The 16,248-nt window shown below is 38.7% G+C and overlaps 1 protein-coding gene across 1 annotated transcript in view; it reads left to right on the top strand.

The window, feature by feature from the left end:
* Positions 1–13,734, top strand: part of ITGB6 (integrin subunit beta 6) — a 35,273-nt gene extending 21,539 nt beyond the window's left edge. Inside the window, exons 10-16 of the mRNA XM_005415810.2 lie at positions 1,726–1,860; positions 2,070–2,487; positions 2,948–3,170; positions 5,630–5,727; positions 10,360–10,479; positions 12,011–12,177; positions 13,465–13,734. Coding sequence (XP_005415867.1) covers positions 1,726–1,860; positions 2,070–2,487; positions 2,948–3,170; positions 5,630–5,727; positions 10,360–10,479; positions 12,011–12,177; positions 13,465–13,566 — 1,263 coding nt within the window. The 3' untranslated portion in view covers positions 13,567–13,734. The remainder of the gene's footprint in view (positions 1–1,725; positions 1,861–2,069; positions 2,488–2,947; positions 3,171–5,629; positions 5,728–10,359; positions 10,480–12,010; positions 12,178–13,464) is intronic.
* The last annotated feature ends 2,514 nt before the right edge of the window (positions 13,735–16,248 follow it).

The raw sequence follows: 16,248 nt of genomic DNA, 5'->3' as shown, positions 1-16,248 counted from the left end.
AAATTTCAGAAAAATTACCCTTTTTTCCCCAGTTTGTAATCCCTGCACTTACACAAAAATGAGAACAAAGAATTAATGTATTAGAAAGGACAGGTAACACAAGGGCACAAGTATTTAGCACTTCTTTGTTGTTCCATTCAGAAAAATTTTTGAACCACAAATGTTTCTCTGTGAATGGCTTAAAGCTGCTATTTGTTATTAACTGTCTGCTATTTGTCCTCAAACTATGGAAAGACAGCTTAGTAGTTTTAAAGCATCATTAGAAGTACTGACATATATTAGGATCTAAAAACCTTGAATTTATCACAGTTTGTGTTCTCTTTCAGTGCTGTAAGATGTATAATTTGATCTCTTACAACAGCAAGGCACATTCAAATGACCCAATACAGACTCCAGAATTCAAAGTATTACAATTTGGTGTTCAGCAGCATTTAATTTTCTCTCTCTTGCACTCTGCACCTTGTAATTTTGCAGCTAGTGGAGAGGGAGTACTGGTGATACATCCTGCAACACAAGCACATGCCCACGGTCATAGCTTTAGCTAGAGATTTGCTGTTTTGGGTCCTTTTGGGAGAGCCCATCTATGACAAACAAATTATTATTGACAATTCTGAATTGTTTCAATAGCGACACAAGCACCTACCTCCAAATCAAAGGGAAATGGAAATTCGGGCATATTCAAACTTACCAGCATTAAAAACCTGATGCCCAGGGCACAATTTTACAACTCTAAGATAAATTTCCTAGGAATCCAGAACATGTACGCAGGACAGGGAGTTGTCTATGCAGGTTTATACCTATTCTATTTTTACTTTGATTTACCCCAACAGACCTTTACTCCATTGAGTCATCCTGCTGCCTTGAGTAGACTGACTCACTGAAGTAAGGTCAGCAAGTTCTCTGTGCTCTGATTGAAGGGCAGGGGGTATTTTGCAAGCAATTAAATTTCTATGAGCACAAAGTCAAGTCAGTGAGATGTTTTCTCAGCAGTTGCTGAGGTACTTTTGAAAAATTTCCACTTACTGGATCCACAGAATAATGAAGTCATTGGGAATTTCCCTGTGGCCTGTGATAGGCTTTGGATTAAGGTTGTGTAAGCAAAGTTGCTATAAAACATTGAAAAGAATTAAAATGTAGATACCTAGTGCAAGCGATTTCAGAAAGACAGCCTGTGACTCACAAAATGGAAGTTTGATGAAGAAATTGATTTAAATAATGGGGATGTTATTGAATACAGGTTAAAATAGCACAAACAGCTCATGAAGCAGGAATTTCCATTGTGAGAAGAAAGGAAGGGAGGGAGCAATATTGACACAGTTTGGCTAATCAGGAAAAGCCCAGACCTAGCAATGCAATCAGGGACGCAAATCTACTCCTCAGAAAGTCCAGACCTAAAACCTGCATCAGTCAGCAGAGTTATGAAAGGTGATTTAATAAAACATTGAATTTGTTCTCCTGGAAGGGCAGGAAATAAGCCCTGTGATAGCAGATATTAAAGTGATACCACCATGGCTTTCCACAGAAAGCTGGGTCTGTCAGCATTTGCTTTATTTTGCTCGTTCCCCATTTCTCTTGCAATGGAGGGTTCTGTAAACAAAGTGCCAAAGCACGAGTGTGCTCCCATGTAAATCAGGATAAATTACAGTCCACTTTCCTCAGACATAGAGCAGTGGCAGCACACGGCAGTGTTATCACTCCATTCATCTCACATTTTTTTCCTTGAAGGAGCTGAGGTCTGAGGTTGAACTGGAGATCCTGGGAGAGACGGAAGGGCTCAATCTGTCCTTCACGGCCATCTGTAACAATGGGACCTTTTTTCCACATCAGAGGAAATGCTCTCATGTGAAAGTGGGAGATACAGTAAGTGAAGAACATATTCTCCAAAGACATGAACTTCATATAATTTAGGACACCAAGGTAGACTTTGCTCTTTATTAAACGATCTTCCTCCAGACAAGCCAACAAAAAGCAGGCAGTATCTATGACGCTCTTGCTCTGTCCTGTGCATGCACTTCCCGAGTACCCTGCAGAGTTCCCTGTGCTCCCAACAGCACCGTTCTCTCTTCCAGGTCTCTTTCAATGTGACTGTTAGTCTCTCTTCTTGTGAAAAAACCAGAAGGCTTATCAAGATAAAACCTGTGGGCCTCAGCGACGTGATGGAGATGGAAATTCATCCCCTCTGCAGCTGCGAGTGCAAGGCCAAGGCCGAGAAGCAGAGCCCGAAGTGCAGCCAAGGGAAAGGCTCCCTGGAGTGCGGGGTGTGCGTGTGCAGCCCTGGCTACGTGGGACCACGCTGCGAGTGCCACGAGAGCTCGCTCGGTGCCAGCTCCTGCCGGGGCCCGGCCGAGCAGATCTCCTGCAGCGGCAGAGGCGACTGCTACTGCGGGCAGTGCCTGTGCCACCCGTCCCCCTACGGAAAGGTCTACGGGCCCCGCTGCGAGTGCAACGACTTCTCGTGCGTCCGGCACCGCGGCCTGCAGTGCGCAGGTACGGCCCCTCACGGCTGCTGGGAGCGCCCCCACTCAGGCCTCTATGGCTCACCCTCGGCTGGGAGCTTGTGAATTGTATTTTCATCATATACTCCGTCGCAGTCAATTTAGTTTAAAGAGTTACTAGTTATGAATAGTCTTTAGACTTAAAATGGTCTCAGCTATGCCATTATAAATCGGAAGTATTTACAAATTAGGTCGTGCACTGTCAAGAGACAAGATCTGCACGGAGGGCTCCAGTAAAGAGAATGGAGCTGCACTGGCTTACAGCCAGGATAAGCAAAAATCGGATGCTCTGACTTAAAACTGAAGATTCTGGGAGAGAAAGAAAGATGTTAGGAAGAAGAGTTGGAGAGAGCAAAATATTTTCTGTTAAAGAGAATAATTTTAAAGGTCATCCTTCAGATTATTTTTGAATTATCAGTGGCTGATTTGAAGTGTAATAAATGTTTTTGCAGGCAATGGTGACTGTGACTGTGGGGAATGCAGGTGCCACAGTGGATGGACTGGTGAATACTGTAATTGCACAACTGATACCAGCACCTGCATTGCTGAGGATGGGACACTGTGCAGTGGGAGAGGTGAATGCATCTGTGGGACGTGTGCTTGCACCCATCCGGGGGCTTCGGGCCAAACGTGTGAGAAATGCCCTCTCTGCGGTGACCCCTGCAGTTCCAGATGGTAATGTGGTGGCTTTAAACCTCTGATGTTTATATCATTCAGGTATCTGTTTCCTATACTGCCTCAGCAGTGTGTTTACTGTCATGTCTGTAAACAGGATTTACAGACCAGAACCCAAGAGCTTCTTTGTGCTTTGAGGTGGATAGTCACAACTCATACATCAACCATTCATGAGCATTACTCTGGTACAAAAGGACTTTATGTGAAACAATTAAGTCAACTTGAAGCAGCACAGTTAAAATTTGACACTTCCACTGCTGTCCCTGACTGTACAACTAATCAGAATGGTGCCAGAATCTGACGCTTATATGGCCTCACAGAAAAATTTGGCATTTGTATTACCATTCTCATACATATGAATGAGTAAGGTCATGTTGTCCACTCAAGCTTCACACATTCCCAAATTCATAGTCCAAATTCAGTTAAGCTTGGCTAAATTAAAAAGGTGTAAATATAATAAAGTGGATAATAGTCTGGGAATGAATAAGGGGGTAGCTGTATGTCGTGTATAAGATGATGATAAATTGCTTGTAAATGGTGAAATGTCTTCTGTCCGCTGAGCATACTCAATTTATGTAGCTTTCCTGCTGTGACGCAAGGTGTCTGCTATGGTGCATGACAGGAAAAGCAACCAAAAATACTCAGGTTGTGAAGATGACCACTCCAACTACACCATTGCTCATGCTTGTATTACATGAGCTCTTGTAGGGCTGCAGTCCAAATGGAGAAGTCTTCAGCAGAAATTTAAGCTAGAAGTTGAATTAGACTTCACAGAACACACATTTTTAATGACCCTGGCTTTGCTTTCCAACTGCTGTGCAGTTTAGGTTGCATGGTTCATGATGATGTCCTGTTTCCTTATTCAGAGTGGAGACCCATTTCTCTCCAACATTGTATTTTCATACCTGTCACTGCAGTCTACAGTGTATCTGAGTGAAAAGCTATTTATGATGTGATTAATTCAAAGATCTCTTTCTTTTAGTGCTAAATTTGCCCTAAGAGAACTGAACCTCTCAGTATGTTCAAAAAGAATTTCTGCATGCAACTGCTCTAAACAAAAAAGGACAATGCTGCTGCTTTGCTCTGCCCAATTTGGCAAAGAATAAGAAATATAAAGTTACATGATAGGCATTACATTAACCCATTTAAACATGTATATTGTATGCAGTGTTGGATATTTTCTTTCTGTTTCAGTGTCTTCCCATGCTGAAATGCTGGGCACAAAAAGCCAAGAGAGAGAGGACGCTGGGAATACCTGGGAGGGTAACTGAGAGAGCTGAAAGACCAGGTCAGAGGGGGTGGAGATCAATGGCAAGGCAGCTGAGAGAGTGTAGCATGAGAAACATGGTGAATATGACAAAACCACCACCAATACAGAATTTATCTCCATGAGATAGAGGCTATCCCATTACTCACTCACTTTTACTATTCACCATTTCCAGAGCAAGGGATAAGGTCACCTCCATCCCCTGAAGATAAACTCAGAAGCCTCAGCTTATTCCCATGGATATATGTAACTCAGTGCAACAGGAGATAGCCAGGGGGTTTTTTTTATGTTTTGTTGCAGTTCTCCTTTTTCCTTTCCTTTTTCCTCTTCTCGCCTCTCTTCTCCTCTCCTTTCTTTCTCTTTGTTTAATGAAGTCAGTCCTTCAGGCTTCTTCTCAGAGTCTCAGCCACTGAATTCAGCTGAAGCTATTTGTGAAAAATTAGCAAACACATTTTCCATCAGAAATGTTCATATATGTTTGTTGTTATATTTTCCACTAATAGACCCTGGATTTATTAAAATCCTCATTGAATTTACAAGGGGATTTCTAAAGGAATTGGTCCAGACTCAGTGTTTTTAAATAGTATTTCAATCATTCCACCACTGAATAAAAAGTTTCATTTATATAAATAGGATCTAAGTAATTCCTGAGACAAGCAACCATATGCAAGAGACAAGTGTTGAGACACCTGGAAAGTGTTTTAATGCATTATTCAATAGACTTGCAACAAAGGCAAACTCATAGTAGGTGCCTCAGCTTGATCTCTTTGAAGTCAATTTCAGATATTGTTCATCTGATAGGCATTCCTTCAGCTGGTATTTAGTGTGAGAATATTTACTCTTCAGAATTTTTTTTTAATTTTTGAAGAGGAACGTTACATGTGAGTAATCACATGTCTGATAGGCCTACATGAATAATGTTGCCTGGGGTAGCTAACAAACTGGGAGAGAATAGAGGACAAGACAGAGCTTATCCACAGTACCTTTATTCAGGTGTTTGGGTTTTTTTTTCTTTGGTTTTGTTAGGACTTTTTTTTTGGTGGCAGTACCTATCATATTCGTGGGAACTGTATCCATAGCAGAAGACCTTTTATTTAGCTGCTTTTTAAAATGCAGATGCACACATGCTGGCTTTTGTATTGTTGCTTTGTGGCAGGCAGAGATTGATGAGCTGCTGAATTATTTTCCACAGGAGCTGTGTGGAATGTCACTTGGCTGCTGATGACAAGTCACTGGGAGATTGCAGTGAAAAATGCAAATTAGTTGATGCAACTGTCAGCATGGAAAAGGGTTGGTATACTCAATCTTCCTCTCTTGTGTGTGTGTGATTAGCAGCAGGTTCCACTTTCAGTAATTTTATATTTGAAAGTAGCCTTGTTTTTCTGCAGTGGAATTATATTATGGGTCATAAGGGGATTACTATCTCTCTATGGCTCTTCTGAGGCAAGAAGGAAATGCAGAACAGGGCTAGTATAACCCTTCCAGGTAATTAACTCATTGGATCATGCCTATTTTCTAAGTAGGAAAGTATGCAGGAAAGTATAGAATTTAATAGACACCAGTCCCTGCAAATCACTGATAGATGAAAGTTTCTGAGTTTAAGTTATGCCTCTACCATGAGTTCCAGCAGGGCTTCTTCAGCCTTACAAATACAAAACCTGACTCCAGTCCTTAGGCAGATTCTTGGTTACAGCTGGTGACTAAACACAGCCCTTTAACCCGTGGCAAAGACATTTCTTGTATTTTGAAAGGCTAAGTACATCTTTCAGCTGTTTGCTTTAATTCAGAAGTGCCCTTCATCAATGGAAATTTCTGGAATAGGAATTAATCTTGAATAAAATAGTACTATCAGGAAAAAACCCAACAAACCCCACCCCAATCAAAAAGAATCAAAATAAACCTTTAAATCAAAAAGTGCAATTTTATTTTCTTTTCTGTAAAGGAAGGTGCCTGTTCATCAGGCAGCCTGTGTTTATTCTAGTGGCAATTCTAGTCCCAACCCTGTGGCAAAAGCAATTGTTAAGTAAGGCAGGACATAGGCTAGTTATATCCACATCACAGATGTACCATAAGCATTAAACAAGACAAATGTAAGAATGGAGAGGAATCCTCATTCATTCATGTGTGCATGTCTAAGGTTTGTATCCGCAAGCTCTTGGAAACCCATCCAGAGCTGTGTGCATGCATAAATGTCACTGGTGTACATCCTTCCAGCAAAGTTACACCTTTTGTTTTTGATGGCAATACTTCAGTATATATTTATAAATATAAAAGTATCTTTACAGGCTTAAAAGACATATAAGCACTTGTATTGTATGTCTTCAGTTATTAAAGATTTCAGGTTGCTTTTGTAAGATGGAAGATATTTGTAGCTAGGAATATAAAAAACATTATACTTTTCAATATAATGAATACTAATCAAGAGCAGAAACAGCCTTTTATATGGTTCTGTTCACATGCAGAGGTCTCAGGAATACCAACGTGGCAGTATCATCTCTTATTCCTGCATATTTCCTTTTTTTCATGTCCTGTGCTTCCCTGATTGGGACTGTTAACTACTTCTTTAGATTTAAAATTTATTTACAGCAGTTACTGCAACCTTCATGTTCCCTTCCAGATGCCTCAAAAAAAAAAAAAAGAAAAGAAAAGAAGCAGCTGTTGCAATCTGTTTCATCTGAAATGCTTGGGTAGCCTCACCAAGAAGTCCTAAAGAAAAAAATTAACCTTTAAAATAATAGCTAAAATATAATAATAGAATAAAAACTATTATCTGAACAAAACCCACCAATCTGAAAGTGGTAAAACCAGCGCACCACATAATATTTAAGACAGATTATTGAGCAACTTCATGGGGTAGTATACCTCTTTCTGGTTTATGTTTTAGTTTCTTTAATGCTTCAAGGCTTTTGGGGAAAGAAAAAAGTAAAAGCTGTAGGTTAAATAAAATATTAGCACTTCAAAAATTTTGTTTCTGTTTGTACATGGATGTTGCAATACAATGACTGGAAGTGTGAAGCAACAAAAAAGCGTGCGCTTTACATTTTCTTGTTTCCTGCGGGTGCCCATTTTAAGCTCTGAGTCGTGCCTTTCACCTCCCCTCTTTGGTTCTGGCTTTGTCAGGGGTTTCTGCTCCTGCTCCCCACCAGCAGGTGAGGTTAACCCAGGGATCTACGAGGGCACGGGGGTGTTCAGCAGGTCTGCAGGTGCTGATGGCTCCACATCTGCTGGGCTTATCTCCACAGCAGGCACCACTTCCAAACTTCCATTTTCATTCACTCTTAATACCTGAACACTTAAATTAGGCTAATCACCCATTTGCCACATAGGTGTAGGAGGAGCTCTTGTTGCTCTACTCACTAGGCAAGAGGAACCAAAATTCCTAAAAGGCATCTCCTGCCAGCACCCCAGCCACAGGGCACCAGGCTGCTCCTGCCACAAGCCCAGCAGGGACAGTTATACTTTCCTTGGAGAACCTGAGTTTTTCCTACCCCATAGTGCTGACACCTCACAAATTCCCAGTGCAGCAGCAAAGTGGGTACTGGAGGCTGAATAAACATCTCTGTCAGCACTGCTCTGAGTCAGAGTGAGGTGAACTCTGCTCAAAAAAAGCATTTTGTTGAGCAAAAGGCAAACATGAAAGGGCATAATGACATTTAAATTTACAGTCAACATTTTTGTTGTTAAATCTTTTATAAATGTATCTGCTATGAAACAGTCTTTCATGCTTTGAGTCTCCTGCTTGCCACTGTTACCCGATTTCTCCTCCAGTGTGACTCCAGTTATTTCAAATACGATCTAAATTACCAGAATTAGGCTGCAGAAGAGTGTGACAATTCACTGCAGAATGTAGAACATTACACAGATGTAAATTACAGGAATTTACCTACGTAGGCAGATTTTTATGCTGATGAACTGCAAAGAACATATGCAATGGTCTCTCTTTAGTGATCCCTCATTCTAAAAATAATATCAGAGAAATAAAAATGCTAACCATAAGCTGGATTATGAATAGCTTGAACTGGCATTTTCGCTTTCGTTTCTACATCATTGCACATAATCAGTATTCTGCTCCCCTTGCTTTCAAATTGTGACATTAAGCAAAAAATTACCATGTAAAAATAACTAATCTATGTGCAGTTACTGCCTTCTAGATGATATTTGGTATATGCTTGCAAGCTTTTCTCCATTTTTAAGGATAGCTAACAACTATCCTTATCCTTTTTTTCCTCTTGGTAAGCAAGTTAGTATTTTGAGTCTGCTTGCTTAAAAGAGTTGGGAAAGTACAAACATTGCAAAACTTTTGTCAGTGTTACTGGAACTGTGACATGCCAACAAGAGCCATAAGTTTGCAGTTCATGGCCCTTCTAACAAAATCAGATCTTGTTAAATCAGCAGGTCTAGGCTGCCTGTCCCCTTGGTGGATAACACATGGTGCTGCCACCAAGGGCCAGCAACAGGTTAAACACAAGGCTCAAATCAAAATCCAACCAGCTAGGGTTCTCTTTTTATAACAAGCAGAGAAAAGGACTGGAGGGTAGTCAGTAGTTCCATCTTTTCTATGGTGTTTAATAGTATTTTCTGTAAGACCAAATCTTATTAAGCAGTATGGGGAAGAAAAGAATTGAGCAAGCATTTTTTTAAATGTAGCGTAAATTTCTTTAAAAGGCTCTATTCTTGTCTGATTTCTATTCAATTACTCTTCATATTAAAGTTCGAGGTCTTTAAGATTTTTAGCACAATTACTTATGAAATTTCATTAAGAGTTTTGAATGGGTAGAAAATAATGGTAATGACAGTCATTTTAAAGAAATATTTGAGAAGCCTACTCTTTTTCTTTCTTCTAAAAATAAATCCTATGAAGTTTGACTAAAATATATTGAAAAGCATACCTAGATTTCCAGTGACATCTCAAATCATGGACTATATGAAACATAAACATTCAGCCCCAGAGGTATTATTGCACACAGGCATAAAGTATTTTTTCCTCTGTGAAATATTATATTATATTATAGTTTCACTCCAAATGATGACATTTCCAGCTCCGCACTTGTACTCTCACTTTCTGATTGCTTATTTGCTTTATATTGTCCCTCAAAGTCAGCTTCCTTCTGTCTCTCTGTTGCCTTTGAATGAATTTTTCTCAGCTCCCCAGTTAGGAATAACGAGGAAGGAAAAAATGGATTAAATTTTTCTGCAATCAACAGTAAGTGGAGGGATGAATAAATGGGGTCAGACTGTCATCTCAGGTCACTTTATCTGCTTCATCCAGAATCCTGTTAGAAAAATCTCAGATTGGCAGTTTTCTGTTATTAATATTTTGTTTTCTGTTATTAATTTCTGTTGTTATCCTGTTATTAATCTTTATTTACTGTTATTCTTGTAGCAGTACTGGACACAGTGACCTTTGAGGGGCCTGTTGTGTAGGAAATGAATGGCAGCCCTTTTAACAGCACCCACAGCTGCTTGATGTATGTATATCTACTCCTGAAACATGATCTGCAGGTGGCAGGAGTAGCTGCACACCAAAGGAACATACTTTGTTCCACTGGTTACTTTGTTCCATAATTTGGGGCTATTACATTTCCTAGACATCTGCCAGTTAAGAGTTTCGGGAGTGCTTCCAATTCATTGAAATTCACAGTACACTAAAGTAACAAGGTGCAATACATGGTCAGTGCAGATTGACAACATCTGGATCAGTTCTTTAGAAATATAAGTCAAAAATCAGAAACTAAACAAAATTGGGATTGGAAGAAAAGCCATTAAATTTAGTAGAAATTCTGACAGTATTTTTGCTTTTGTTTTTCACTCTTTACCATCTGCAGACAAGGCTGTGAGAAACATGATGCCAGCAGTCTCTCTGGTTATTAAAGGTTAAATTTCATTTGATCTGATGAATTACTTTTTTCCTTCCCTCTGCAGATTATTCAGAGGATAAATCCATTTCCTGCTCTTTGCAGGGGGAAAATGAATGTATAACCACATTTCTACTGGCTGTGGATGAACAGGGAAAGACAGTCATTCACAACATAGAACAGAAAGGTAAGCAGTGAATATTGGTTTTTGTAGGTGAAATCTGATTTAAAACCACAGACAAAGTTAGCAATCTAGAAGCAGAGCTCTTTAAAACAGCACATCTCCTCCTTGTGTTTGTAGCTCTTCTCTGCCCAGCCAAAGATCTCCTAAAGTACTTATTTAATGCAGTGGTGACATAAATATTTGGCCTTTCATGAAAAATGGGCAGAATGATCCTTGGGCTGTAAGAATAAGTTAATTTTTTCAACAGCTTGTGCAGTTCTAAGAGGATGATACCAAACATCATTTGCATTATGTGTTAAAACTATAAATCACTTTGAATTTAGATATACAAAGGTGCTTGTAAAAAAGGTAGTACTAAAGGAACACACCTCTTCAACTACATCCCTTCATCCCTAAGATTCAAGTATTTAACGGTAAGATTTTATCTTTATTAAATACTTTATTATGTATTTTAAGTAGATTTGCCAAAAAAAAAAAAAAAGAAGAAGAAATATCTTATTTTCACTGACCTCAGTGAGTTCATTGACCTCTGTGTAATGGCCCTTCCCCAACACTACAATAACCAGTTTCACTGTAATCTGCTCTTCTTAAAATGTGAACTGGGATGAGACCTCAAGAAATTCTCTAGAAATACAATTTCATTCATGGAACTGAAGTCAATATGGCACCAATAGCCAGAACACCAGCCCAGGGCTCCAAACAGAGCCCCTCAGAATTAGTTAATTGAGGCCATCAAGCAAAACCAGAATGTGAAATGCAATCATGTAAGACAAGCCAGACTGAAATGAAATTTCTAATGTTCTGAAACCATGGTCCAGAGGAAAATTTTGTAAAATAGTAGTGTTCACTAACTTTCATAGACAGTACTTTGTAATTAAAATAATCAAACTTCTTTGGGTTTTGATAAAGCAAAAATTTCAGTTTTAATTCTGACCCTCTGAAACATTTAATTGTAAAATTTATTGCAGAACTGGAAATGCAAAGTTCCTTCCAGTTGCGCAGTCCAACATTTTCAATAAATCTGAAGGAATTTTTCCTCATTGTTTTCATGAGAGAAATGCAGTTTCCTCTATTTTATCAATATCTTTGGGGACTTTACCCTGACACAGATCTTTTCTTGTGCAACCCACTGAACATCAGTGAATTGAAATAGAACTTCAGCCATAACATTGTAAAATTCATAATTTTGTAAACTCAGCCCTGTTTTTTATAATTATATTGAAACAGATCTGAAATCAATTTTCTGACTTTTCTCCTTACAATCTGTGTCTGTATCCAGCAGTTGCTAATTGTCATGGTAAAAGAGCACTGGAATAAGTTAAGAAATAATTTTTAAAACATTTTAATGCAACATTTTTCAGCTGGTTTCAAAAACCCTTTAGGAAGCTAGCAGAAGAAAAATAACAAGAACTTGAAGAAAAAGGCATGCCCAGCTTATGGCACATGAGAATCTCAGCACATCTCTTGACTGTTTTTAATTGCCTAAAATTTATTGATTGGTTACCCACAGTCATAACTGGTTTTGTTTCCACAGACTGTGCACAGCATCCAAATATCCCTATGATAGTGGTGGGTGTCACCCTTGCTATCCTTCTCATTGGCATTGTTTTACTTTGCATATGGAAATTACTGGTGTCACTTCAAGACCGAAAAGAGGTGGCCAAGTTTGAAGCAGAAAAATCAAAAGTTAAATGGCAAACGGTATGTGGAATACATTGATTTTATACAAGGTTCTTTAGTTGGTTACATGATGCGCTGCTGCCTTTAAAATTCTGGGTCTTGATTTTGTTCTTTTAAATGGATAGGTTTTGCTGGTAGGTTTTTGTCGCATTTACTAGTCTATAAAGTAAAATTATGATTCTTTAATAGATAAAATAATCTAGTATTTCATCTCCTAGTTTAATTTCTTCCACCTGTAAGAACGTGTAGACAACTGTTTTTTTATTAATAGTTTTTAATTAGTAGCCAGTCTTCCATTAGTCCTGACAATGCTGTTGTCTGCCTGTATGATTATCCAAGGTGTAGCTCTCTACCTGTTTAGAGCTGTTTAGGAAAGGGAGGTTGTTCCTGGCCTCTGTCATGATCCAAGCCCACTCCCACTGAGCAGAAGTGAATGGAACTGTCCCAAATGCAGGGGAAAGGACAGGCCTTGTTTTCTATCTGTAGCTCTGGGCACCTAATGTAAGCTTGCACCACATGTTCCCTTTTCTTCTTTCTTTTCTGCCCTTGACTTTTTTGCTCTTTTGCAAAAGCTTTAGGACTTCTGAGGATCTTTTCAAAAAAAGCATGTTGAGTAAGCAGAAAATGTGCTCACACAGCTCCACTCTTCTGCAAAGTCCTGCGATTGCAACTTTTTCCAAGAATGGGCACTGTCAGCCTTTCAGCTTTTGACCTGGGAAAAATCACTAACTTACAGGCAAGGCCACCTGAGAATGTTTTCTTGATCCTTCAGGAGAGCTAGGTATGGTAAGATGGAAGGGGAGGATACCGTTGATAGAAGCATTTTAATTTTCTTTTCTGTCACAAGAGGAAAGGAGAGGGAGTGATTGGTGAGAGGCCAGGATGGAAAGCTCGGGTGAGACTTGCCCTTCTCCCAGCACACAGTAGGCACTGTATGTGACAAGAGCACCCTGACAAGTCACACCTAACTGCTGAGACATTCCCTATGGTTTTATAAAGGTCTAACTGACAGATTTGGTACACAAATTTTATCAGACACATTTGATGAGGTATTGTTTGATGATGTGCATTACTTTAATCTGGGAGGCTGATGTGAAGGGAAGCACGTTCCTGAGCCCAGGCTGGTTTGTGCTGCCTGAATTCAGATCAGTCTGGATTTCAGTGGCTTGGAACACAAGTGAGCTACCAAAAGCTATTCTAAAGTCCTCAAAGATACATTACTTCTATACAAATGTTGTGTGACTCCCATTAAATCTGTTTTTGTTTGGGGTTTTATTTGTTTGTTTGTTTTTGTTTTGTGTTTTTTAGGAAACAAATCCACTGTACAGAGGCTCAACAACGACTTTTAAGAATGTGACCTACAAGAACCAAGATATGCGTAAAAGACCCATGGCTGCAGACTTCTATTAGCACCTCCAACACTACAAACCAAGTTTTACTGGCAGGAAATCTAAATCTAAACTTGTTTCTTCTCAGCTGATTATGTGATATTTGTTTACAAGTTGCAGTGGTATAACCATTCTGTTAGAGAATATGTATCTTGTGTTGGGACAAATAAAGATAACACATTAGTAGTAAGGGTTCGTAGAAGTATTTTTTAAATGACCCTTTATTGTTACAGCCCCCATCTTAAAAAAAGGCATAAAAATAATTTTAATTTTGTCTTTAATACTGAGGATTCTAAATTATCATGTAAGCTTATTTTTTCTTAAATTAGATATATACAGTGAACTTTATACTACTTTGTTGATACACACAATCTCATAAATTAGTGTTTAGGAATGTATTTGTACCTGTCTATTTTGTGGTCTGGTTTAAATTTAGCAATAATTGTTTTTTCATGAATGCAGTTTAAACTACTGAGGATATCACCTGTGTGACTGAATAGTTTCTCACCAGAAAAAAAAAAGTAGTGATATTGCCTGTCTTCTGTAAATGTCAGTTATACAGAAACATTTCTTCTCTAATTCTTTTTTCTTGTCCTGTTTCTCTCTTCCTTGTTGCTCTTTGATGTTCTTTAAGGACCTAGACCCTGGGATTATCTCAGGGAAAGTTAAACCAAGCCAATCAAGCCTTATTCACTTGCAGTTGTTTTCTGCTCCAGACACCGACTGCTTTTTTTTTCCTTTAAATTCTAGTAAAAAGAATATAGAGAAAAAGATAAATATTTGTAAATTAGAGACTCCAGTTGACACACTTTTAAACCAGAGGATTAGCAGAACTCCATTTCATCATTTATATCCTGTAAATTATTTGGGTGTTCACAATACAGCTCACATGCTGGGCCATCACACAAAGTGGCTCAGGAGCCCCTTTCATGCAGAAATGTTCACACAAAAGGTTTATTACCACACACAGAGACAGTACTTTTTTGTTGATATGTCCATAGTAGTGAGGTTCTTTCAATGTCCAACAGCCAAACTGCTTATTCTTGTCCATAATAACATATTCAGTTCTTTTGGGCTGGGTTGTTTGGTTTTAGGTTTAGTTTGATTTTTTCCCCCTCAAACTAAACAACAAAAAGATCTATGGATTTCACGTAATATTCATTTCCATTATGTTAATGAGGAATTTTAAATCTCCATTTTAGCTAATAACAAATGAATTGCAATTTTTAATTGTAATCTGTTAGCATCCATAGCACTGGATAAAGAAAGTATAAAAGTAACTAACATGCTGGCTTAGAAAAATTACAACATTGGACTACTTTAAGGTAACAATAATGAACTTTATTTTTTAATATCAATTTTCAGCTGCATTTTTTGCTACTCTGAAACAGATGGTCCAAATGTACATATGAAGGTACATAGAAATCTAAGGTACTTTGGCACTGTTACAAATGATCACATACATTCCCTAAGGTAAATAGGGAGTTTGATCTGAAAAAGTATTGATCTGAATGTATTTGATCTGAAAAAATTGATGTCCATTTTGTTACCAAGTCTGTGCAACTTCAGTCTCCATATCCTCCACAATTTGTGGAGTTGAGACTGGTATATTAGCTAGCTCTGACTCATGCCTGTTTTAGGGCCTGATCCAAAGCCTACTGGAGTCAATGGCTACAGATGTGGATCTAGTTTCAGTGAAACTATTAGTTTTGGTTTACAAAGATTGTTTTGTTTAAACAAACTGGTTAATACTGTCTATTAGTGAATTAGAACCTATATACATATATCTGTGCAAAAAGAAATAGTATCAGATGCCTTTGGAAAGAAGGTGATGCTAGAACCACCAAAATTACAGCAGTGCAATGGAAATGATGGCTGTGATTAAACTGGAACAGATTCACACCTGTGTTCTGGTATTCCTGCATCTCACAGTGGAAACTGCACAGATAAAGGCTCACATCTGTGGCCCTTCCAACCACTGGACTTCCATAGATGTCAGTACAAGTTACATGTGGGCCCAAATCCTGTTTCCCTGGCACATGGATAAACTCATGGCATGCAAAGCTGGGCCCTGAATCTGCTCAGACTCCACTTGGGTGAAGGTTGCCTAAGGGAATAGGGAAATCTGGATTTCACCCATGTTGATTATCTGTTACTCTTTTATTTCTCACATAGAAATATCAAATCATAAACTTTCTCTGAAAGAAATTAAAATACTTTTATTACTTTTCAAGTAATGAAAATCTATACTGTTTATTAAATGCCTTTTAAGTTCTGTTTCTGAGATCTGATTTTGCTGCTCACTCTTAGGGCTGAAAGCCTCTCCTGTAGGCTGCCCATTTCAATATTCCAACATATCTCAGCCTTCAAAAGTTAATAACAAAGTGGTATTTGCATTTCATATCAAATGCTTGGTGCTCTACATTCCCTGTTCCTACAGAAGATCTCATTTCACAAACCTTCTCACTCTCTTTCCATCACTTGTGTCTTCTGATCATCATCAGAGATCTAATTTGTTATGTTTACAGTCCAATTGCTCCTCCTAACAATCTCTCTCCAAACTATCAAAGATGTACAGGAGCCAGGCAGGATGATTTGCAGTTTCCCTGCTGTGACTGACTGTACTGTAAGTTTTCTGTGCACCTTCCAAATTGTCAGGATGGAAATCACTCAAACAATTAAGAATTCATCAGAAGAGAGAAAA

The sequence above is a fragment of the Geospiza fortis genome, unplaced genomic scaffold (genome assembly GCF_000277835.1).
Source record: "Geospiza fortis unplaced genomic scaffold, GeoFor_1.0 scaffold112, whole genome shotgun sequence".
NCBI lineage: Eukaryota > Metazoa > Chordata > Aves > Passeriformes > Thraupidae > Geospiza > Geospiza fortis.
This window is presented reverse-complemented; position numbering and strand designations above follow the sequence as displayed.